Source organism: Enoplosus armatus, chromosome 3, assembly GCF_043641665.1.
Source record: "Enoplosus armatus isolate fEnoArm2 chromosome 3, fEnoArm2.hap1, whole genome shotgun sequence".
NCBI lineage: Eukaryota > Metazoa > Chordata > Actinopteri > Centrarchiformes > Enoplosidae > Enoplosus > Enoplosus armatus.
The window spans coordinates 5,901,081-5,926,901 of NC_092182.1; the positions used below are offsets into that span (position 1 = coordinate 5,901,081).

Consider the following 25,821-nt stretch of genomic DNA (forward strand, 5'->3'; position numbering starts at 1 on the left):
TTGATCTAGTTCCCTAGTGTAGGCTTTAACTATGCCAGCAAATCCATGTGGGAACAGGAACACTGCAAAACAGCCAGCAAGAGTCCTTTCCCAAGTCTCAGACACAGTAGATGTCTAGATCAGAGCCAGAGGAAGGACTCAAAATATCCAATAAATCACAACGCTCCTTTCTTGTCTCTCGTGATGACCACTTGAGGGTCCTGGCAAAGCTAGGTTATCTCTCTTCTTCAGTATCCCACCCAACTCTAGCCTAGTCTCTTTAGAGAGAAAAGTGCCAGTGGGGAGAATTAGTGTCACAACAATCCGCCATTGGTTTGGATCTTTTCCCAGGGTGCTCAGGACAGAGAAGTTTTTCTGTCCTGCTGTCCGGACTACCTGTGATGCTCAGAAGGGGCACAAGGCTTAGCATGGATAAGAGTGCCTACAATGTCCACCAAATACCCACATTTGTTCCTCATGTGCCTGCCTTGAATCAACCCTGTGAGCACCCCGGCCTCAGAAATAGACACAGAGGAGTGTGGTGCCAGTCAGGTCTGCCAGGGTTACAATGTCACTGTGTTGACTACAACTCACTGGGAACAACAGCTGCTCCTCGTAACTACAAAGCCTTGAGTCACTTTGACGTCCCTGTCAAGTATTGAGTATCAATCTACAGATGGGTGACAAATTAAAGGAAAAAAACAGCATGAAGTGTCTTAGTATGGAGTCAGGCCATCACAAGCCTCCAGAACAGCTTCAGTGCTCCTTGCCAAGTCTGCGGAACTCTACTGGAGGGATGAACACCATTCCTCCACAAGATATCCCCTCATTTATATATACACATACAGCCTTTATTCAAATCAGGTAATCTCATTGAGATCAAGATCTCTTTTGCACAAGAGACCTGAGTACAGCAGATGGAAAGGAAAACAAACATAGCTAGACATAACAAAAGGACATGTAACAGACTGTAAAGGCTGTAGCATTTTATTCACATAATTTTCATACTCACCAAAAAATTCAGTGAGCCCTGGTGCACGGAAGCGTCTGCATTTGATATGTTTCTCCACTCTTTTTTTCAGGTTTGTCCATTAATTTGTCCCCCGTCTGTATATCTCTTTTATATACTGCCAGCACCAGCCCCGAGCTCTCCATAGGTCGATTCAACAGCGAGTTAATATAGAAAGAACATGGAGAGAATATAGGAACCTTCCACATACTGTTCCAGTGCTCCAAGCTGGGAAGCCATCTGGTCCAATCCCTCACACCAGGCAAGCAGCCCTAACCTTAGTGGACTCAACATGTAGGGTGCTTTTTTAAAACACACCTGGGATGACAAGATGATGAGAGGGAAAAAGGCATCTACAAGTGTCAAAAAATGTTTGCGTGAATGTGTTTGTTTGTGTTACAGGGGTTGGATTCAGTACAACAGAGTAGTGTTCAGAGGCTGACTTCTTACAAAGAGAGAGGTCCTACAATGAGGCCCAGCCACTAGAAGATGAGTTTCAGACTGATTAGATCCGCAACACTTAATGGGCAGGAAGCCTTCAGAATAATGGGGCATTCAAAGCGGAGGCCAAACAGTCAATACCACCCCACACATACCAGAGCCTTCATCCTTTTACTGCGCCCAGCGTTCCCACACTGAGAAACTGAGCTCTCCATGCTGAATTCCTTGATATTCAGTCCTGTGTTTTTCATCACTCTGTAGATGCAGTGTTTGTATCTGAATCAAAATAAACCAAGTCCCTCATGAACAAGGAGTGAAAGAAAGCTGAGGCTGTGTCCCTCTCTCTGTGTCCCAAAATTCCACATCAGCGATGACACTGGGGAAACCAGTGCAGAATTTAACATGCCGGACAGTGTCCTGAACGCCCCAACAGGAAACCAGAGTTATAGGGTCAACTGTGGAGGCCATGGCTGACGAGTTTAGCAGCACGGGGTGTAGTGGTTGCATAAGGACTGTTCCCTCTAGGTAAATAAACAGCAGTTAGAGCTGAGAGCGAGCCTGCTGGGCTCTGTTGACACGACCAGATAAGCCGGAAAACGGACCAGTGTCCAGGTTCTGACATTCCTGGAATATCACCATTGGGAGTACTCAGACAATATGAGAGATGTCCATTACATGGGTTTGTTTAATATTAAGGGACTTGTCTCCTGCAGGATTTACCAGGACTGAGGTCAACACACTTTGATTTTTCTACATTTTAAATGCATACACATCTTTCATTCTCAAAATTAAATAAATGTGATTCAATTGCTTCAAGTGTGCAAACTAAAATTTAAGAGGAGTACCATCCTTGTTGCTATGGATTTATGGTGAAAAGTTACTGTCTGCCATAGCATGTAAATGAACTTCAGCTCTACTCAGCTTTAGGCAATTCCCTGACCTGAGCAGCAGACATAAAAGTATAGTGCAGGCCTCCAAACAACCCCAGGCAATCTGCCTCATGCTGCAAATGTTCATAAATGGTTTGGAATGCAGTCTGCACCAGCTCAGCGAAGTTGAACTCCAACAGAAATGTTTTATATTGAACTAAAATTAACTTATTACACACACACACACGGTCCTGTGACTGAAGGATACAGCACCTGATTTACCTCTGGGAAAACTCAATCTAATTGAAGCAGACTTGTAAGCCAGAGACCCGTGGTTTGGTGGTCCTAAACCAGCACTTGACTGCCTTTAGTAGTGAACACAGAGAGTTGAAGGAGTAGTGGGATTTTCCAGATTTCCCAATATTCCCCATATGTTCACTAACTTTTAGTTGACACAAGACTTTCTTGAATATGAAAATGTGGAACCCATTTATCTAACAGTACTGAGAATTTGCTTTAATTTTTCATCTAACCTGCATTGTTAAACAGCAAGTTTATCATTCGCTTGGTGACAAACAATTCTGTGTCAAAAACTGTCCACAGCTTTGAAAGATTATAAGAATGAAATCCAGTGTCCTCTTTACTCTTGTGTGAACTAACACACTCTCTGCTCTCCCATGGCACAAAGGATCTTTGTCTGCCATTTGGGTCAAGGAGACGCTTCAGCAGCCTATGGTTATTCCACAGCGACTAAAAATAAAGCTTGTCAATTTGTAAAAAAAAAATTCTCTGCAAACAGAGCCCGCCACTGAGACCAAGAGGCCAAAACTGACACACACGCACACACAAGCACACCTTCTTAACCATCTTGTTATTCCCAGTCCCAATGTGCCAGAGGTCTCCTTCTGAAGGAGAAATACTTCATCTATCATCCACAATTTACAGTCAGCTCCAAAAATAACTAGAACTGAGAGCGGTTTTCCAGAGCGAGGGAAACAACAGAATATAGCTCATGGAATCTGCCCCATTGTTCGAAGCCAACGCCAAAGAGTAAATGGCACTTTTCCCAGCAACGGTAAACATAGAGGACTGGACAATACATTCACTAGAAATAGGGCAACAAGCAGCCTTGTGTCATTGTCCAGCTTTGGATTTCAAACAAAACGCAAATACCAGTGTGGTTGCTGATGTCGTCAAAAAGATAAACGATACAGAGAGGAAAAAGATTGTTTTCTCTGTGTAGCATAGAGTTTTGACCAAACTATGGCAGCAGTGTTTCATTAGATAATCTAGTAACGGCTGAAATGCAGCTTTATGCTTCAGCGCCATTGTGGCATTCCTGATGGACGGATAGGACGCCTTCAGAAACAGAGCCAAATGAAGGTATCACTCATTTGTCTATGGACTTATGGTGAGATAATATACAAAACCAGCGAGCCAGCTAAGCTCCCATTAACCAGTTAGGACTCTTGCAAGGTAACTTCTAACCTTTTCCAACAACAGACTATTCTGAGCTGCTGCTTGTGACTGTCCCTTGTGGACTAATGCAGGCCAAGTTCTCACACAGGGCCTGCCATTCATCTGAGAAGCCTTAGCACTCTGTTCACCAGGCACAGCAACAAGTGCCAAGGTCCACCCCTGGCCTGTATATTTACAGAACTGCTATTTCCTATTTAGAGACGTAAATCATTCTTTCTCCTCAGATACCAGCCTTAAAATAAGTCCTTGCACAGAGGAGAGGAAGGAATTCAAAACTCATCTAGCCGCACCAGGTACAAAACTATTAAAAATGTAGCAACAATGAGAGAGTTCTGGTAATTTGCACTGAGCAAGCAGAGGCCTGTACCTCAATATAATACAAGAAGTGAAAGCAGACTTCTGTTTGATTGTGTATAAACCATGTACAAAGTCTGTTCAGCATGGCTGCTAGGCAACCTGCTTATCTAAATATTGTAAAACAAGAGCGGGGACACAGGCCGACTACTGAGTGCTTGGCTGCAGTTCCAGGAGCTGTCGCGGTGACTAACGAAGAGCGTAACCGTAAGCCTGGCGTGTGGAGTGCTGTGGCCACGGTCCCCTTTACTGGAGTGAAGAGTGCAGCAGCTCTAGCGTGTGCAAGACATGATACTTCGAAAAATATTGCAACCTGGGTTTACTTCACCACTTCACTTTTCTTCTTAAGTACTTCAGTCGGGATATTTGGTTGCTGTTGTTATTACAAAACATTTGTTTAAGGGTGTGTGTAGGGTGCTTGTAGCTACATCAGGGTCACATGCACAGCCAAAAAGAAAAAAAAAAACTATGGTACAAGAAATGATATGCCATCTTGGGCTGTTGTGTTTCTACTGCCTGTAGTGTTTGTTGATAGTGAAGACAGGCGTTGGGTTTGAGAGAGGCTGATCTTGTCCTCATCGGAGGCATAATTCAGCCTTTGCAGAGGCATATGTTTGTTTGCTGGAAGTCTCCGCTGAACCAAATGTTTCTGTTGGATGCAGAGCCGGGACGAGGTGTGTGTGGGTCGTCTCTGTGCAGGGTGTGCGAGTAGGCTCCTACACTCCGCCCATGTGTCCAGAACAATCAGAGGGAGAGTGCACATGTTTCAGATGGCGGGGGGGGGGGGAGCCCTGCACCTGTCACACATACATTCTTTGGCCCTTTTGTTCAACACCTCCCGTTCCTGCCGTGTCACTGGGGTCAGAGGTCGGTAAAACTCGCGGCACAATTGGTCCGTGTGTGTTGCATTTAATTTAACAACAAACAAACAGGCATAAAGACTGCTGAGTCTGTTATAGAGCAATGGACTTCTGAGAGTCAACTTGGCATTCATCCACACAGAAACCCTCATAAAGTTAATGCTCGGGGTTAGGATGCTGTATATTCATCTTGTTCTGACTTTAACAGTAGCTTTGTAAACCAGACCAACAGGGCTGCACACTGTCTTGTTTACTCTTCTGCCCCTTGTTAGAATTTATACGGGTTTATTTATCATTCTATTGACTCTGTGCTAATGTTAAATACTCTGTTAAATGTCTTCTTCTGCAGATTACTGTTTTCGTCTGTGTATCTTTGTGTGGTTGCTTTGCCTTGTGGCCAAACGTTATCCATCTTCAGTGCAAGTCAGCCCCTGAAGAGCTCAGATGATGAAAAGGGGGTGTGCAAGACTAGGTCGAAACCTAATATATGGCTGGACCACGAATGCTCAATGTGCAAAATTGTGGCCAAATTATTACACAGAACTAAGGACAGTAAAAGCCTCCTGAGGACGTATGTGATTGAGGACCGTTTGCGACTATTCATTTTTAAAGAGCAACGGCCAATGGGGAAACTCCAACACTCAACCGACCAATGGTGTAACTTCATCACTCACCCAGCTTAGCTGCTGTGCAGCAAAATAAAAATGGACAAGAACTTGGTATGATCAAAAAGACCTCGATCGGATGAGTACACATATCAGTCCTATCGATGGGACTTCGATAAGCCAACTTACTTTTCAGACCATGTTCACAAAAACGCAGGACAACTTTGAAAATACAAGGCTTTTCTCTCTGTTTTGGCCTTCATCAACACCTATCTGGAGTTTTCCACCATTTTGTTACCTTTTTGAAAACACCGACTAATATGATTGCCAACTATTATCTCCAATGATTGAAATAATAATAATAATAAGTTAACCGTCTCTCCCCACTAACCTCTGTGAGTTGTCTGTGTGTTTCCATTTAGCCAATCACACAACAGTGTTCTCACAGACATATTTTGTTTGTGTTGTCAGACAACTTGAAAGTATGAAATAGTGATTTGATCAAGGGTCTCAGCCCAGGAATCACCATTATCTTTTTAACAGGTAGCATGTTTTGCTTTCTTCATACATTGGCAGTCTTCTGACAATGGAAACAAAAGTCAATGACAACACTGAGATTGTGTGATTGGATATGTTGAAACACAATAAGTTAACACGGAGAGATTTGGAGCTGACAGAGGAGCATTTCTCTTTGATTTTTGCATTTTAATAGAGAACAGTGTGGACATAGACAGCATTTTCAAACTGAAGCACATTAATGGGGACAGGGCCTCAAACAGTTTCGTACCTTTTCTCTCTACTTCATCCCCCCTCCCCTTTCCTCTTTTTCTTCCACCCCTCAGCAGCAGTTGTCAGTGTCCATTCCTCACTCGTCGTGTGCTGACATTGGCAAACAAGTTTGGGGTCGTCTTTCAAGGGGAGACTCGTCAGGCATGATAGAGCCAGCCTTATGTGAGCTGATCTAGGCAACAAGGTGGCAGGTTGCCTGGGGGGGGTGGGGGATATTTCACTGTAAGACCAAACAGCCAGGCATCCACATGCCTGGCAGAGAGAACAAGGCCAGGACGGGAGGATAAAGAGGAACAAAGGGGGAGACTCCTGAGCTCACTCTGTCACCTGATTCACCTCCAAAAAGCCTGCATGGATAAGACGCTAACAAGCTGTTGATTCTGGGTGTGACAGTTCTGTTGTGACAGCACTGATCTGAAAACATACTGTACAGTCCCATGATGTGCCCGATATAAAAGTGTCTGACACATTGGAGTTTCTTGCTGCAGTAGTAAGGATGAAGAAAATTCACCAGCAGATTTAACACCTTTGAGGTGAGTCAAAACACAATAATTATCCTGCAGGAACTCAATGAAGATGAGTAAATATACTTCCAATGAACTCTTTCGTTTTGTTTAGTATCGGCTGAGAACCGCATGATTGGCAGTTCTGAGTCACAAGAGTGACTGCACACGCCTAATGCCTCAAGAACCAGATGGTCCGGTTTGGTCAGTGTGCTATATACTGGGTTTATACAAATGTGTGCCAGTGTTGGCAAGGTAAAAAATGCAAAGTGGAGTTTGAAGCTTTCTGCACAATGCCAACCTGTAAGCTGTGCACGAAAGAAATACAGAGGACTATGTTGACTGCTTGCTTATGATGGACACACAGTTTCTTGTTATACCCAAGTATGGGGGCTCTCTAGGAATAGGAGAAAATGGTTACCTAGTCAACAAGAATGTCCCGTGATGACTCACAGCCATATGCATTACAAAGCCTGTGAAATGCTCCCTAGTCTGAAGCCTGTGATGGTACAGAACAATGCAGACTATTGTCAGATCAACAGGCAGACTTCATTCAACGAGAACTCTCTATGTTGCCCCCACACAGGGGAGCCTGGCCAATCAGAGCCGCGGCGGGGAGGAGCTTGGGCCATGCATACGAGGTCTGGGGTGACCTCCTTCAACAGCTGCCCTAATCCAGAACTAGAGACTGCTTCCCCTCTCCATTGGCACTGGATTAGACTGGATCTCACAAGGTCGTTCAGCCACCTTCAGTAAGGCCAGTCTTTCCCATGCTGCTTTCCAACTAGCGATTTTACATGGCTTAAGTGAATCCATTCCCTGTAGTTGCCAAAATGTTCACCCCCCACTGCAACAAACCGATTCTTCATGAGATGTGAGATAATAGTGCCTACCTCGCCACCGGTTCCAGCAGAACATTTCTGTGTTGGCAGTCTTGAATGTTACTTCAGATACCCTTGTCGCTGTAATCCACCTACAAACTAGCCGCAGAGAAGCAGCGCTCTGTGATTTCTGTAAGGAGAGTATTGTCTTGTCCCGCCATCCTCCCTTCTCCCACGAATGCTGCAGCTTTCAGCAGAAATGCTGGGAACTTCCGGCCCCCTTACTGCTCTGCTGAACAGTCACGGTCTGTCTGAGGCACCACTCAGCAACAGGGTCAATAAATTCCCTTTTATAGGGGTAAGCCTGACCTAACAGAAGTCGCTGTCTTTCCTAAAATCCACCCCTTTCCTTAGCTGACGAGCATGTGGGGATTTTTCAGGTCAGAGAAGACTCTGGACGAGAGTGAACATGTGCAGGACAGGCTGAGGATAGGATCAGGGTGTTTACCATATACAGGCCGGCCTTTCTGTCCAGTACACCAGCTGTCAGAGCAGGAACAATGGGGTCACTTGTCCAAACAAGAGAAATGAATGAACCTATTAGGGTGTAATTGTGCTGAACAACCCTGAACATTCCTTGTCCAAACTTTACCTTGTCAGCTCATTCAGGGTCATAAAAGTTATAAGAAGACATATTCTGCACAGCCTTTTAACAATAAACTCATTCAATCTCTTCCATCTGCCAAGATAACATTTGTTTTTGACCTGCTTGCCTGCCACCAGGAGCAGTTTTTGTAGCTTCATTTTGACCACACCATCCCCCCGAATCCTCCCCTGCTGACATGACAAACGAGGCCAGAGTCTAATCCCAGAGCAGAGTTACAGGGTGAGTGGGGGGTCAGTGGCTGGCCGAGGAGCCACACAGGAAAGAAACGTCCGGATTGTCCTCTAGAGGAAGTGAAGGTGCAGACGGCAGGCCCTCCAGGCTTAGAGATGCAGAGCAGCCTGGTGAAGATGTTAGCGCTGGGTCTGTAGAGGCCCAAGGGGAGGCGTGGGGTGGATTACGATTTAGGAGGCCATCGCTGGGGATCAGTGGTGTAGGGACAGATTATTATTTCTTAATAACAACAACAGAGTTTTAGGTTGTGACAGAAACTTTTCTTTTCTAAGCACACTTTCAGCACGTCTCATCCCTGTCTGTTCCACTGTTGCGATTGTGTTTTATGTGCTTTTGTATTTTTTTTTGTGTAGAGATCATTTAAGTTTGGCACTGTGCCAGCTTCACTACGATTACACAGACTCGTGCAACTCTTTGAAGCAGGTGACTCACTCATCCTTACAGCCTATCTGAGCATATGACCATCCCACAAGTTATTATCCCCTGTAATGCCAGAGAGTGATGATCAGCACCAGGACAGCTAACCCAGCCTTTAATCCCTACAGAGGAGAGATGCAACATGTCGGCGGTTGTACAGGTACAGATAAATGCATTTCGGCAAGTCACCTTAACCTCATTACGGGGTTGCTGCGGCGGGCCACAGAGAATCAAAGTCTGATGGAAAAGTGTGTGAGGTGCTTTAAGAGCGCTGATCCACAGGGATGTGACCAGGATTATGGTAACACAAAGAGGCAAAAAAGGGGGTGAAAGCTGGAAAATATGATTTGAAGCTTTGTGTCAAAGAAAAAAATCATCCAAAAAGAAAACAATCACCCAACATCATTATTAACATGTCACAACCCATAACAAGCCGTTTTCACTGGCGCACAAGCTTCAAATTCACTTCCTCTCAACACGCAAACAAACTTGTCCATTGTCAGTTCCTCTGTAGGATGGACATCCTGCCATGTCCTTGTCAAAAAACCCAATTTTGATTAATCTTGTTTGGGGAAGGCATGATTTGTTCCCTTATGTCTGTCTACTGTTGTGAGTTAGCAGGCAAACAGAAAGAAAACATGCTATTGTCATTTCTGCTCTTCCCACGGACAAGCCCAGATGAATAGAAGACGAGTTTTAGGCGGGAGCAACACCAAATGGACCTTCTCCGTCTGGGATATAGTGCTGGACAGATAGAGACGCAATGCTGGACAAATAGAGAGGTAGAGTTGGACAGATAGAGACGTAGTGCTGGACAGATAGAGACATTAACACGTCTGCAGAATCCAACACCACGCAGTCGTCAGAAGAGCACCAGCTGGCAGGGGGATGGTGAAACTGCTGCACCCAGGAAGTCAGGTTGGCATGGCGTGCCAAACTAACAGCTTCAGGCTATATAAATGACATCTGACTGTGCGGCTCAGTTGTCAAAACAATGTCAATGGCATAGTATTCAACAGGAGGTACACGCATTGGAGGAGGAATATGAAGACATCAAAGATGCTCATAACTTCAGCTTTAGCCACTAAAAGCCATCAAGTCACAGCACTGTAAAGCATGAGTATCATGCCAAAACAGTTGACGGAAAATCTGGAAGGAACCAAAGTAGCTTATCATATAGCTACATCTCGGTAGCTTTAAATAACACTGAGAGGACTAAGGAAAACCATCTGTCCCAAGAAACCGATGAGAGCTAAACAAAGTTTTAATGCACATGCTGAAGAAATTCAACATGTGGAGATCAAACCAGTAGCTAAAGCTAAGAGCCCCAGTTAACTTAGCCTCCACTAGTAAAAAATGGGAGCAACAAATGGGCTGTGGAACATTTGCCTTCCGTTTAGGTTATTGGTCTCTTAACCACAGCAAAGGCCAATTTGAGAGCCAGTTTATGAAATAAAAAAAATCAAAAGATGGGGCTGGAGAGGATAGATAAACGAAGAAAGTAAAAGGCTCAACCTCCCCCACAACTATAGCTAATTTTAACTTTACTGCAAATACTAAATAGAGGCAAAAACTTAAGTGTCAAACCTCTCTCATAGTTTCCCAAGCTAACGTTACGTGCTAACAAGCTTCAAACCAGCTCAACTGTTTACAACTTCCCAACGTTATGTGCTGTAAATAAAAACAGCAAAGTAGCCCACAATTTGAATTTCAGTATTAAAAGAGTCCTTTCAACCCACTCCCTTCACCTTACTGAGCTTTCTCATTCGTGTACTTCACTTTCAGACACTTCAGCTAACATGTAAGCTTTAAAACTACCGACAAACACTGTAAAGTACTTCAACAATGTAAGTATCCATTGAGTGGCGTGGTCTTGTTCACTGTCTGTCGGCTGTCGGCGGCGAGGCAACCAAGCTTTAGCTTTCTCCACTTAAATTCGTATCACTTTGAAATTGAAATGAAGAGTTCACTCACCTTGTCCCGGCCATTTTCTTCACATTGTAAACAAGGCGTACACAAAGGGAAAACGGTGTTTCGGCTGGTGTCGGGATTGAGGTTAGCTAGTTTTCTGAGTGTACAGAGTGGTACTGGTCCGAGCGGTGAGTGCGGGACGGTTCCTCCGATGGTGAATCCGATATGGAGTCTCCGCCTCTGCACGTGAGTCATAGGTTGGGATGGGGGTCACCCAGTCTGCACCACCCCCACCCTATGTCCCCTCGACTAGCAGGCTGGAAAGAGTATAGACCAAACCATAAACAAAATATTTAGTGGCTCAGTTGGCTGAACAAAGCAGAGTCATAAAATGTTAAACTCATGCGACCAGAAAGTATCCCATCATGCAGAGAGGGAACAATGCGGCCCGAAGCGGTCTGCCAATGTTTCTTGTAGTTTGGAGCAACATTTATCATTTCTAGGCTACCAAAGTGTCTGTGAATGAAAATAACTGCATGGACTTGTGTTTAACAGTTTGTTTTCACAGTATATTTATTATGGGTGTTACTGAAAGGCAGACACCCCGCTGTTTTGTTTGTTTGTTTGTTTTTAATGAAGTCTTTATTTGGAAAAGATGTGCTTTTCAAATAGTCAGTGAATTGAACTCAGACCAGATTTTAGTCCTCTGTTAGAGCCACATCTTGAAAAGTACGGGGACATTGCGGTTGCTAAGAACACACACTGGTGTGAGAGGTACTTTTTGATTATTTGGTTCATATTTGAATATCATATCAGGATTATGATATGCACATTTTACAACATATTCACGCTGGACTCAGCCAATCAGAGAGCTGAGGACCTTAACTTTCCACTATTGCAGTTGTAGTGAGCTGTGAGCACCATGAAACCCGGTGTTAGCGTCTCTTTACACATCCAAGCTGTGGACAAGCAGACAGAGACACCTGCTGGACAGGAACACACACGGACATGCAATTTCAGAATAAAAGTTGAGTCATGTTTATGGTCAAACAACACTTTATTCACAATTACTATCAGCACTCAGATCTATGGAAATATCTGCTAAAAAAAAATCAAAGAAGAGCTAACAAAGGCAGGTAGCTTAAATTCACATCAATAAGTATCACATTGTTGTGTTGTTCCTCTGGCAGAGTCAACTATCCATTAAATGTACATCTGTTCACAGTGAACCCTTTAAGTGCTTTTCCGATGTAGACAAGGAAAGGACAAACATACAAATTGCGGGCGATGAAATTTCTCAAGCTACATTTCTCCCTTTACGTTCATTTTGTCAACTCATATCATACAATGAGGTCTGCCTCTTCAGTATTATAAAAAATATTGTAAACATTTATATTAATTGCACAACATACATTCAAATACATACTGTACTGTACAGCAAGAGTTTACTTCTGTATTGTTATCCTGTAGCACCATGTATAGCAAGCTGAACAAACTATTTGGATACTTCAACAGTGTGGTACCGACAATACAAAGGAATAAAATGGCATTCACTAATGACGCATTCTGCCAGTGGTCAGATATTCTCAGCGGTTTTGGATTGTATCCTGTGAGACAGTGGTTAGTGTAGGCCCGTTCAAGGTGTGGCTGATACTGGATGGGGTTGGATCAAGGAAGGCAAATCTCTCATCACCTCACATCTCACAGCTTTGAGGAAGATGATGCTTCATAAAGGACATTCATCAGCGTTAAGATCAACTATAATACAAAAGATTATGGCGAAGAGTTTGTTACCGTTGGTTTAAAAGTCCATACCGCTTCCATGTGCAGACACGTTGGTGCAGAGGAAGAAAATATGTCTTGCTGTTACTCCAGGCGCTAACGATTTAGCTTATCAGCATGTGCCACGGTGACATCATGAGGCCATGACATCATTGGGTAGCAGCAAAGATGACGTGTAACTCATCAGTCCCATATGACATGAAAGAAAGCTGATTAAAGCTGATATATATTATGTACAAGCAGTACTGTTAGACTGAATGGCTTGTGGACACCAAACTGTCCCACCTGATTCACAGCATCCTGTTAATGTTGATGGTCCTGACAGCAGAAGATTCAAATGAAAATGAATTTTGTGCGAAGGTAGAATTGACAGTTGGAGAGTCTTTAAGTGTCCTGTCAGTCTCAGCATCCTGTCTGCCTGGGTGAGAGTTACGACGAGCAGCTCTCTCAAAAATTAAAACCCAGTTTAGAGTAAAGTAGCATCTCAGGTTATGGTCCATCGAAGTGTGGTCAAGGTCCTTGGGTTTGTCTGCACTCCCCCCTTCTCCTTCATTCTGCTGGAGGAGGCTGATGTGGTGGGTTGTGGGATGCAGGTGGTTAACCAACCCACCCTTCCCAAATCTGCCCTCTGTGCAGGGGAAACAAATACTGTGAATTAAACATGCTGCTTGAGGCATTCACTGGAAACCATGGCTCCAGTTGTGGTCTGTTCCTACCAACACTGCGAGGAAAAGTAAGAAATGACAATAACAGGACTGAGAACACAACATAATGAGCCAATGTCACATCTGCATTGCTTTATTGAATTTGACTTGAGTGAGTAAATGAAAAAGAAGATGGTGCAGCTTTGCAATGCAGGTAAATGAGAGTTACTGTAAGTACTGTAAGTACTGTAAGTACAGGAGGACAGAATTACAGTAAAGAGGAGAGAGGGGAGCCAAGCTAGAAGAAAAACGGATGGAGGTAGGAGTAGAGCTTGGCTGACTACAAAGGAACAGATGGGTTATGACAAACTCACAGCGATTTGGAGGAAGGCTTCTTCACTTTTGGCCTCTTTCGACGATGAACTGGCCTGAAGCATGCACAGCACGTATACACGCGCAGGGCAAATGCACGTGCATGGAGACAAACACACAGATATATACACACAAAACACACACACACACACACACACACACACACACACACATACATGCATGCGCACACACACACACACACACACACACACCCACACGCACAGCAGAGACAAGCAATTAGGCTTCATTACAAAAAGGAACAGCAGAAGCTGAAAAGCAGGCTTGCATTTTGGCCCTCTTTGGCTTCTGCATGCTAAAAAGGCTTTGATCACAACAGTAAGGAACCATGACAGTTTGAAGAGGATCAATTTCAGCACATCACTGTATTTTCTCGACTCCCCAGATGACTTGCAATGAGAACAGACATAGCCAAAGACACACTAGGGAGGCTGTAACCTCCCAGAGTTCAGATTGTAACATGAATTCCATCTGCAGTGTTTGTAAAAGTAATCAGCTGTGCTGTAAGAGGAAGAACAAAATACCTGTATTCACTTAAGTAGTTTCGCTCCTTTCCTCCTGAAAGGAAGTGGAGGTAACATTAGCCTCAGTCTGAAATTACCAGAGACACTATAATCAATCATGTTTGCCATAGAGACTTATTACTCACCCTTCTCTGGGTTGCATTGCTTATGTCCCTTGCAGCCCCGCAAGTCCATGAGCTGTTGATGCATCGAATTCAGAGCATTGCGGTCGAGGGTGCTGACAGCATTTATCAGCTACAGGAGTAATAAGGACAAAATGTCAGCAAGGGCTTTGGAAACCCTGGAAAAATCTCTGGAAAACGTTGGAAAATCTGTACCCCCTGTGCTCACAGGAATGTACTGTGAATCATGTCGTGGGATCATTTTATAGTTATTGTTGGTAAGTCAGTGTGTCTGTACAAATGAAATACCTGGTATGGATCAGTGTTGAGGTCAAAATACTCCAGGAAACCGGTCGCAAATTCACAGAACAGGAAGTTGTGTGTGTCATTGATGGTCCTTAGGCACCAGTAGGTGTTGTTGTTGGCACTGGTGCATGCACAGAATGGACCCACTGAGGAAGGGAGGGGTGACAGTGGAAAACAAGGGATATTACAACAGTGTTCCAACAAAAAAAAAAAGATTTTCACCACACCTGCTTTGGAAAATGTGTAGATTTACAACAACATTCTCTTTACACAGCAATATGTTATTCCTCACTTGTCCAGAAGGGGGCTGTCTGCCAGTGGTGGTTGTCATGGGTGAAACAGGTGAGGCCGGGCATGCTGCAGGTGTCGTTGTTTTGGAGCCTCTTGAGGAATTTACGTAATTTCTTTCTGCGCTTCTGCTCTTTCTGCAGCCACTGGCTCTTTTGCTTTGATGGCATTCTGATGAGAACAACACACATTCAATGCAGTGAGACTGCAAGAGGAAAAAAGAATGTATTCATTGTCAAACCATGTTGATTTTTACCTGAGTGAGTGCATGCGCCCTGCATTGAGCTTGAAGGTATCTTTGTTTTTGAGGAGATAACTGCAAAGACAAAAAACAACTGTCACATGTGTAATCGGAGCTATATGCAGGTGACGGTGTGGCTCTGGCACATTCTCACCTGGGAGTGTCACACTGACATTCCTCTGGCCGCACCTTTTTCAGGTGACCTTTGACCTCACGCAGGTTCTTGATTTTGGTCTGCAACGTTTCAATCTAAACATAGGAGGAACAAAACAGAGCCACACAAAGCTCATTATACACCACAAGTGACTAACAACCTGTGAAATGGGTTTTATGGTCTGCATTTAACAAGGAAGAGAATGTAGCAGTACCTCATGCTCAATGTGCAGTTTGTGGTCTTTCCATGCTTGAAGAGACTTGTAGAGGCCTCCATCACATTTTACTGTGTCATTCATAAGAATAGAGCACCTGCAGAATACAAAAAGAAATGATAGCACCACTAAAAATCACGCATATGCAGTTTTATTTCTCCCTTTTATCACGAGAAACATTAATGGAGACAGATGTACACAGCAGCACCTGTAGGTGACTTTAAGAGCAGCAGGTGGTGTGAGTTTATTGCTGCTGATGGGTTTGGCTGTGACCCCCATGCCACTGAACTCTTCAATGTCCTCCTCATTCCCCGCTCCTCTCCTCCGGTCTGTGGCCCAGCTGCTGTTCCTGGAGCCCAGGGGCCGGTAGCCCTCCTCTAGGTCTACGGCATACAGGTCTCCATCCAGCTCAAATGATACAGAGCGGGCCCAGCGCTTCCTCGAGACAGTCTTACTGGCTTTCATCTCTGAGTAAGACGAGACAGAGGAACCTGAGTAAGATAAAAAAGGAGGGATGTGTTTCTGATACTGAAGATCAAGGTCTATGTGAAGACCAGCACATGACAAAAAATTAAATATTGATGATATGAATCAGCGTTCCATGCAATCATTCAAAATCATTTGTATTTGTTTCTTTCAAGGACCTGTGATCAAAGGCTCACTTTTCTACTCTAGTCCACCACTTGGTGGCAGCATAGACACATGCTCCTCATCTCAGGAATACTTCAGAAGCTGGTTATTTTAGCTTGAGATTAATGGCCCTGTTCTGCAAGGCTTTGTAGGCTACTGCAAGGACGTTTCAAAGTAAAGCACAAGTGTCTTTCTGAACAAAATCAGATCTATTAATAACTACCAGAACAATGGTACATGTGAGTGACAAGAGGAACGTACTCTTCTTGGTGAACAGCCTCTTCTTCTTCAGGACTGATGTTTTGAAGCCCACATCGCCACAGTCACAGCTGTCGGAGTTGGCCGTGAGAGACAGCTGAGAGGCACCGCTGGCCATCAGAGCCTGCATTCGTGGGGCATAGAGACTAGCCATGCCCTTGCACTTATACAGCCTCAGCTTGCCAGTCGGGTCCTCAACACACTGCCACTTCTGAAACAAGACAGAGGGACATTTTATGGTGTTGGGTCTTCAGGCTTGTAAGTAAGTAAATTTATTTATATTTATATAGCACCTTTCAAGAGCAGACATCACACCGTGCTTCACAATAAAAGGCAACAGACATGAAATGCAGACCTCAAGCTAAAAACATACGAAGAATAAAATTAGACACCAAAACTAAACAAAAGGGAGTCTAAACAAATGGGCCTTGAGCTGCTTTTTAAAAGGTGTCCACAGATCTGAGGTCCACTGGGAAAGAGTTACAAAGTTTAGGAGCTACAACCTCAAAAGCACAGTCTCTTTTTTGTCTTGAGCCTGGAGCGAGGAACAACCAACACACCCTGATCAGAGGACCTCAGATTCCTACAGGGATACAGGGCTGCAGTAGTAGTATCTTTAATGTTGGAAGGTGCCTGACAGGTACTATAGCATAGCATCCTTTGTGATGATTTTGCATAAAAACACATTGATTTAAAATGTTCTTTATGGGGTTATGCTCAAACCTCTACACAGACCTCTAATGGTGCTCTGTAGAACCTTGAAAATGCATGAAATCAGAGGGGTCTTTATACACACACACACACACACACACACACACACACACAAACACACACACGTCATACTCCGCGCACTTCATTTTGAAGGATTAAAACAGAGACTTTGATGTCAAATGGAGCCCTGAGAGTACAATGACTGCATATTATACTCAGTAAATTGTCAACCACATTGCAAATTATCACCCTGCATGAGCTACCCTCCCTGTTGCTTTCCTGAAACTTTAATAACATCTCCTTTTCAGCTCCTGCAGGTCAGGTACCTGTCCTGGCTGCTGGCAGGAGGTCTGGTACTCTGCTTTCTGGCACAGGTCCTTCACCCGCTGGTATTTTGGCAGGAAGTTCTCCTCCTGGGCCATTTCCTTCCCATCAGCTCTCTTGTGTGCAAGCTTCCTGCAAAAAGAGGAAAACACATGACGTTTTTTTTTCAACGACCCAAAGACGAGGAGCTTGATGTAACCAGAAGACAATGCCTGGAATGAGAACATATCCTGCAAAAGGTCAATCAATAAAACATACCCCCTCTCCACCAGGAATGAATCTCTCCATGTTTTACCCTTCTTGTTCAACTGGAACCTGGAAAAGGAGAAAAAAATACATTTTAAAAATCCTGTCAGACCACTCTGTGATATTTGCACTGGTCAAACATGCACTCCATTTTCAAATGCCATCCTTGTACGGCCCTAAAAAAGAAAGTGGTGTTACACGTTTATATTTGGATTGTAGATTTCATTATGTCCAAGAAAACACCAAGAACAGAGATGTAGTAAAACTTTATGAAGTCCAGGCAAATTACTTTTTGGCACGCAACATTTTAAATGCCATTCTTGAATTGTCTGTTGAATGCCACGACACTGAGCCAAAATAACTGATGTGGGTGTTCACCTATTGACTGGCCTTTCTGTGTCCAGCAGCTTGAGGATAGACTTGCCATCCATTTCTGCAGGAATATCAACACCGGCCATGTCCAGCAGAGTCGGTGCCAAATCAATGTTTAACACTATATGAGGGTTACTGCAGGAGAAGCAAGAATGAGGTGATATTTTTCATTAATGTCATATATATGATATTGGAACACAGCACCTAGATATCAGGATATTGACTGAATAACAGAAAAATAACAGTCTGTGTCACTCACATGGCACCTTGCTCCACATTAGGTCCTCGTACGTAGAAGGGAACGCGGATATCAAACTCATAAGGCATTGATTTGCCCTTGACCAAACCAAACTGGCCGATATGGTAGCCGTGGTCTGAGGTGTAAATGAGGTAGGTGTTGTCCACTTCCCCTGTCTCCACCAACATGTTGTACACCTACAGATGAGGATATAATCCATTGAACACTCATACAGCGTAAAAAGTTCTACTTCATGTTTGATAGCTCAAGTCTCCTGAGCCAGTTTCAAGGAAAAGGGATTGAACAATTTACCAAGTGTGTCAGTGAATACATTATACAGTCCCAGTCAGAACAAGCACAGATCTCTCAGGACTCGAGACTGTCAGATGAAATATGTGTGTGTGTTTAAGTTTCTCTGTGTGCTTAAGCATATGTCTATCTGCCTGCGTGTCCTGCCTACCTTCTCCACACTGTCATCCACAGACAGCAGGGTCTGCATCCTCCTGCGCTGCAGCATGTTGGTGAACTGCATGTGGACGGGCTTCATAGGTCCTGTGTAGCGTAAGATCCAGTGTTTGTCCAGGTTAGGGGCATAGTTGTAGCTGGGGGTTCTGAAAGATACAGTCAACAGAAAAACATCCAACTAAACCACAAAAAAACTCAATGTGGTGTACTTAACATTTAATTTTTTGTGGCTTTGTTTACATCGTAAAAGGAGGAAATGACAAAGCACGAGACTCCTTCGAGGGACCAGTTGCATTGAAGGCATGATCAGAAGGTGGACATGCAGAAGCTGCAGCAGAACTCTGTGATTCAGATAAAGATTCAGATGGGAGTCATTTGCATTCAGTTGTTTTTTTCCATTTCTATACATGTGATTTTCATATTCTATAGCTGTAAATTGGATTACAGAAAATGTACCAATGTGTGTACAGTTACATTGTGCATTCACAGCAATATTCTCTGCCTGTGTCTGCTGTTATCTTCTGTCCTTTTCTTTCCATCGTAGCCAGAAAACCGTTTATGCGATGCTAAACTGGAGGTTACATAAACCATGTAAAATGCAAAGCACTGCAATCGATAGGCCTGTACACAGTGAGCACAGTTTGATCAATAATTAACTCCGAGCCATATGGAACTTTAATTATTTGAGAATAAACACTGCTAAATAGCTAATGGGATCATGAAAGAAAATATATTTAACGCGGATCGATTTGACTTTTAAGAAATGCTAACGCCTCACAGCGAGCTCCGCAGTGGCAACTCTAATGTAGTGTGAAGATGTGTCTGCAAGGTGCCAAGGTGAGAAGAACATTTATCACCAGAGGAGTGCAGGACTTTTACTGCCTCTCTCTCTCTTCATGGAGGGAGATGGAGTGAGAAAAATAGCCAGAGAAGCGCTCACAGAAAACACCACCCGGGGGAGAGAGAATTTATGGAGAAAGAGCAATTAAAAGTTTGTACAAAGACACTGGGGCTGAATTCTCCGAATATTCTGTGTATAAAGCCTGCGTGGCACAGGTTAATGATGCTGGAGGGATTAGATGAAGCAGTGTGAGGGGGTTGGACGGAGGGCGCAGAAACTGCAGTCTCATTACTGGCCTTGGATCTGTCTCTGGAGGCCAATAGCAGGTCCGCCATTAGCCAGCAGCACTAGACAGTCAGTCAGGAGCATGGAGGGTCAGGAAGACAAAGGCTGAAATGCTGCACGTGTGTGTGCATGCACGCGCCTAATTCATTACTTATGCATTAAACATACATCATTCATGCCTCTGTTTGATCATGGCTGACAAAATGGTACAAATTAGCAGGGCTCATTATGTTAGTAACAGTAATGGGAACAACACATGAGCCAAATAAACTGGAGCGAAACACTGGCTGTGCGTGGAGAGGGCTCAGCTGCCAAGAGCATCCTGCAGGCGGAGGAAGATAAGATCGAGCTGAGATTATGGAATTTGTGTCATTCTGGGTCAAATGAAAGGGAGCGTGAATGTGTGGATGACTCATATGCAAGCAAATAGCTGTGAAAATGTAAAAATGTACCCTTGTGTTTGTCTGCTCTGTACCACATACATGAAATCAGTACACATTAAATGGGCAATGCTGGTTTTGGCATTTTGAAGCTTACTCATTTCCTTACATGTGCTGTGATGCGTTGGGGAAGGCGGAGCTGTACTGCGGGGCGGAGTCCTCTGGACCGTGCGGAGCGACGTGGCTCAGGACCATCATGACAGGACGGTGAGGGTACATCCTCTTGGACATACGGAAGTAGTTGATGCTGTCGTTGGTAATGATGTCTGTCAGGTAATCCTGTGGAGCGAGCAGACAGTGTACATCAGGCACTCAGTGAGTGGCAGAGGGAGCGAAAGAGCAGATGTCAAAGCCTACAGTGCGACTCTGGGTCAGTGCCCATTACTGACCTGGTGTGAGTCAAAAGAGATTCGTAAGCACTACTGTGTAACTACTATATCTACATAATGACACTAGTGTATCTAAATGATTGTGGTGACCCCCAATGGAATGAATCTACTGTTTAACCCTTTGAACTTGCTTTTAAGTTAGAAAAAAAAAATCTGTCATTATTTCCCCATTGTATCAGGTTGTTTACACAAAGGGAAATATTCCAAAACACCATGTTTTCATTCCATCACAAAGAAATACTCCAAATGTTAGGATATTCCCCTCATGTTAAATGGGTTGAAGAGATTAAGAAATGGGAAAAAAGTCAATTTAAGTTGTAAGTTTAGAAATGATTGAGGCGATACACCAAATTCTAAACGATCAGTAATTGTGGGTAACATATTGTTACTTGCTTTAAATATAGAGATATATCTCTCAAGATAATATTAAAAAATACTTTTGTTTTTTTTGTTTTGACTTTTACTTTCATGCAGGCACTCATTCTGTGGAGGCAGGTGTGATATCTCTCAGGTGGAGTGTGTAAATACCTTCGGGTAGTCACTGCTGTGTTTCTCTCGTACTCCGTTCCTGCAGAGGGTGTAGTTGTAGAAGCGCGAGTTCTTCACTAGTGCTACCCATTCCTTCCAGCCAGGGGGCACATAGGAGCCGTTGTACTCATTCAGATACTTTCCAAAGTAGGCTGAGTGAGGAACAGCCGAGCGGTATGTTAATGTTGTCTGTGAAAGAACCTGCTTTAATCTACTTTGACATTCATAGATCAGACTCGCGGTGCTCACCTGTCCTGTAGCCAGAGTTGTTGAGATGTACAGCGAAGGTGTGTGGCTCGTGGTGGGCCTGCCACGAGGGCGAGGAGCAGTTCTCGTTGTTGGTATAGGTGTGGTGGTTGTGCACGTACTTCCCTGTCAGGATGGAGGAGCGGGATGGGCAGCACATGGGCGTGGTGGAGAAAGCGTTGGAGAAATGGGTGCCACCCTTCTCCATGATGTGCCGAGTTTTGTTCATGGCCTGCATTGAGCCTGGGAGAAAACAGTGCGAGAGAGAGAGAGAGAGAGAAGGGGGGGGGGGGGTAATACGAAGGGGTAGGAGGGTGAGAGGAGACCCGAAGGCCAAGGATTTAAATGAAAGGGACGCAGGGGGGACATAAAACAGTTACAGAAGAAAAAAAGAGATTGAGGAAAACAGAGAGGGTAAAGAGTGAAAAATATAAATGTAGGGCGTGAGGGGGAAAGAGCAAAACCATTATGGACATAGTAAGAGAAAAAGAAGGGGGGAAAGTAAATCTTTTTGGTAAAGTGTAACCCATTTGGATTCCTGTGTACTAAAAGCTTTTCAGGCTGATGGTGATTGTTTGGGAAAACAGATGCTTGACCATAAATTCCTGCTTTTCAATGGGAGTCTTCTCACTAGCGATCACAGGAGGACAAAGGATGTCACCCGGGCCATTATGCAGCCACTCCAGTCCAATACGCCGCTAAAGGACTTAAGCGGGAAGGGAGATGGCCAGGGTTTGGCATCCAGACAATGGAAGCCATAGGCCGCCCTCATTTCATGCCAGCAATGGAGGAGTTGGCAAGGGGAGCACATGACTTTGAGTGGGCCAGTTGTTATGGTGCCAAGAGGCAGCATTAGGCTGACTTTCCCTTGCTGATGCTGTTGGATACACATGGAGAGACTACCCGCACCCATGGGACACAGACACAAAGCAAACAGAGAGAGAGACAGATGCACAAACACACAGTTAACACACACACACACACACACAGGAAAGGATTAATGGAGGAAAATGTCTCACCCAGTTCTATGTCCTGATCATCAGTGAGGATGAGGATGATGTTGGGTCGGATGTTGCGGATGTGGCGGTCCCTCTGCAGGCGAGACTTGAGGCGATATCCAGACAGGTAGCCGGAGCCCTGGGCCACAGGAAGGACTCCCACCAGGACAAGAAGGAGAAGAAGAGGAAGAGGGAGAGGGGCTGAGAGCCCCCGCCCTGCCATCACGCTACCCTGCAGTCACCTCCTCAGTCCTTCAGTTCACAGGAGTCTGTAGCTCCCTCACTCAACCTGAGAGACAGGACACAGAGGGAGACTGATAAGAATAAAATACACACACACACACACACACACACACACACAAAACACGGTGAAAAATAGCAGATGTAAGCCTTGCACAGCCATTACAGGGTTCTCTTCCATACAAATGCACCCGTTTGGGCTGAGCTCAGCTCGTTAATCAATCATTAATGATGCATTAGAGTGGTGTCATTGGCTGGGTGTAATGATCTCTGGTGATGAGCACATGGCTGCCAGGCTGGAGCTAATGGGCCTGGGCCTGGGGCCAGCTCGGGACTCACCTCCCCCTGAGAGGGTTAGGGTGGATGTGAGGGATGTGGGGAAGGGAGGCGGTGTTGGGGGCAGAGGTGAAGGAGAGGGACAGAAGAGGAGGGGATGAGAGGAGGGACATCAAGACAGGGGTCAATGAGCAGAGAGACAATGTGAAGAGAGAGCAAGACTAAAATGATACCAAGTCGACACAGAGTGTGGAACAGAAAGTACCTGTGAAAATGAAAGCAGGCAATATAAATGCGGCAATATCAAAAGGTCAATAAAAGCATCTGCTTGGAGAAATTACAAATTCTGCTCTTGTGTAAGTTTAACACAGCAATTAGAGTCAAGTATGTGTTAAATAGAGCTTTTTCTTAATTAATCTCTATATGCAGTTCACCAAAATTACACTACAATCCTATTAGCTCTCTAATAACTCATCCTAATTAACAGTATATCTCCTCTGAGTTTACCATGGCAACTGTTGGTTATACTCCCTGGCAAACATATACAGTAGCAGTAGTACCTCACAATGTGGACAGGAACAATGCCTGTAGAATTTATAGTACACAAAACAATAGAAACAAAAGCATTGGTATTTAGAACCGTGTTCACTACATATTAAATCTCAACAGGTAAAGCAAGAACCTCTGTTTCATTGAGAGTGTGTAATTTTGAAACAATGACCATTAAACATTAGATAAAAAATTTGTAGGAATAAATTTACTTTTAAATAAAAGTAGGCTGAATAAAACCAAATCATTTTTTACTTTTCACTGAGCTGCTATTTGTCATATATTTATTATTCAATGAATATCAGAGGGCTGAAGAGAAGAGCTGGACTTTTGTGCCTATTTCATCATGACACGTAATCAGAGCAGCAACACACTCCAGTGATGACAACCATAAAGCAGCAGCATGTGTGTGTCCACCGAGATGCTCCACTGTCAGAGTAAGGTGTGTATGTGTTTGTGAGTCCACAAGGAGTATGCAGCCGGAGCAATCCCCGTTGAACACAAGATGAACACAATAACAACAACACAACGGCAACCTCTCTCCGCCGAGACTGCCACTCCTCCCTAACAACAGCCTGACTGGAATACAGCTCAACATGGGGATACGCAGGAGCAAATTAACACATGACACACATGCAACTGTGCCCGGAAGCGCACATGCACTACTGACGCACTTATCAAAGTCAGGATGAAACCCTTAAAAGCAAAAAAAAAAAAAATCTAAAATCTAAGGGGAGAGATGATTACAGAGGAGAAACTGAATCTTTATCTCTACGCAGGCAGCCACAGCAGATGAAGTAAGTGTGAGCTGAATGTGGGAGAGCACAAAGCTCCCTGTTCCTCTCTGCTCTACACCGTTGTCCAGATTGTGCTCATTAAGGTCTTCCCAAACACCCACACATGTCCTCCATCCTCCTCCATGGTCTTGCTTTGCACAAAATGCACGCGCGAATACACATCGCGTGCATGTGAATATGTGCACACACAAATAAATCTGTACAACAGCAGCTGTCTTTGCTCTGGTTTCCTACTCCCAGGGTATGTGGTTCCTCCCCAGAGGAACACATGAGCTCTGACCCAGGGCACTGTGCTGTTTGAAATTGTCCTTGCTCCTTTCCCGTCCTCTCTCCCTGCCTGCATCCCTCTTTTCATTTCTGGCATGGGATTAAAACGAGACAAGCAGCTACGAGAAAAAAAAAAAAAACCTGGTGAAAGAAAGACACACATTTAACCAGCTCTGTCAGCAACCAGCAGTGAATACACTGCCACCAAAATGGATTCCAGGACATTTACATTGAATAGGTTCAGTGTGCTCAAATTAAAATGGTCCTTCGCCATTGGCTCCTCTTTCAGAGTGGTCTGCGATGTGGAAGGTATAGCACTTCCCTTTGATAGTTGTTTACATTTTTCAAAAAGCTTATGAGGGCAAACCCGTCAGGGAAGAGTACCAAATATAGTCCTGACTTACAAGAAAACGTCCAGTTCAATTTTACACGCTGATCTATCAATAGCCAAGTATGTAAATGCTGTGTTATTGACATACTAAGGTGGTGGATATTTTCCGACATTCCTCCCATGAGGCCTCCCCCTTCCCCCTGATACTGAGAACTAATTGGATTTTCAGGCTTTTATCAGCTCCAACTGACACGTACAGTCCTTTCTTTCCAGTTTGCTCTCTCCCTCTCTCTTTTATCTAGCCGTATTGTTTATCTCTCCGGGTGGCAGATGCTACATGAAACCGCGAAGAAAAAGGCAGAGGAAACCATAACGTCCAAACAGACAGAAGCCATTATACCTAGAAGATGTGTGTAAAAACAGAGATGGACAACCGTTAGAAAACAGCAGTATTTAGCCAAGCTGTTCTCAGTCTCCAGCAACATGACCAATGTGTTGGCTTGTATGCATCCATAATGCAAGGCAGGCCATGTTGTTTCTGTAAACTGGGATGATTTAGAGCTCTTTTCCTGACAGTGCAAAGAGCTGATGTGGGCAGAGCTCTAAGTGTACTGCGAAACGACAATGCTGATTCAGCCCGACAACACCGAATGAAAGAGGAATTTTTGCCATTTAGACAGAAGCACAAGACAACATGAGTAAATATAACTCTCAGCAAAACTCATTAAAGGCTGGGGGCTTAGAGAGGAAGGGCTGGGGAGCACGCTAGCAGAATATGAGATCATAAGAAATAAGCTTCTAAAAGCATGTC

The 25,821-nt window shown here is 44.2% G+C and overlaps 2 protein-coding genes across 3 annotated transcripts in view; both read right to left on the reverse strand.

The window, feature by feature from the left end:
* arhgap46a (Rho GTPase activating protein 46a) overlaps window positions 1–11,047 on the reverse strand; it is a 31,609-nt gene extending 20,562 nt beyond the window's left edge. Inside the window, exon 1 of the mRNA XM_070902469.1 lies at window positions 10,999–11,047. Within this exon, the coding sequence (XP_070758570.1) occupies window positions 10,999–11,012 (14 nt within the window). The 5' untranslated portion in view covers window positions 11,013–11,047. The remainder of the gene's footprint in view (window positions 1–10,998) is intronic.
* A 2,267-nt stretch (window positions 11,048–13,314) lies between these two features.
* Window positions 13,315–22,773, reverse strand: sulf2a (sulfatase 2a). 2 transcript variants are annotated; one of them, XM_070902263.1, is made up of 20 exons: window positions 22,572–22,773; window positions 21,556–21,795; window positions 21,307–21,458; window positions 20,499–20,668; window positions 18,819–18,969; window positions 18,380–18,555; window positions 18,127–18,255; window positions 17,761–17,817; window positions 17,505–17,634; window positions 16,471–16,678; window positions 15,788–16,046; window positions 15,580–15,676; window positions 15,366–15,460; window positions 15,227–15,286; window positions 14,975–15,141; window positions 14,686–14,828; window positions 14,401–14,509; window positions 14,276–14,309; window positions 13,736–13,789; window positions 13,315–13,345 (listed from the first exon to the last, which is right to left on the reverse strand). In XM_070902263.1, exons 1-20 carry the CDS (start codon window positions 22,771–22,773, stop codon window positions 13,315–13,317), a joined length of 2,664 nt encoding a protein of 887 aa, XP_070758364.1. The 2 variants fall into 2 exon arrangements, with proteins under 2 accessions (XP_070758364.1, XP_070758363.1); XM_070902262.1 differs by having other exon boundaries at window positions 15,788–16,070.
* Between the last annotated feature and the right edge of the window lie 3,048 nt (window positions 22,774–25,821).

Bases quoted from the DNA above. Each gene is read 5' to 3' on its own strand.
- sulf2a (XM_070902262.1), bottom strand. From the start codon at position 22,773: ATGGCAGGGCGGGGGCTCTCAGCCCCTCTCCCTCTTCCTCTTCTTCTC. The intron at 21,459-21,555 runs GTGAGCACCGCG...TTCCTCACTCAG, and splicing joins CAACTCTGGCTACAGGACAG to CCTACTTTGGAAAGTATCTG. The intron at 18,556-18,818 runs GTAGGCAGGACA...CCTCATCTGTAG, and splicing joins TGGATGACAGTGTGGAGAAG to GTGTACAACATGTTGGTGGA.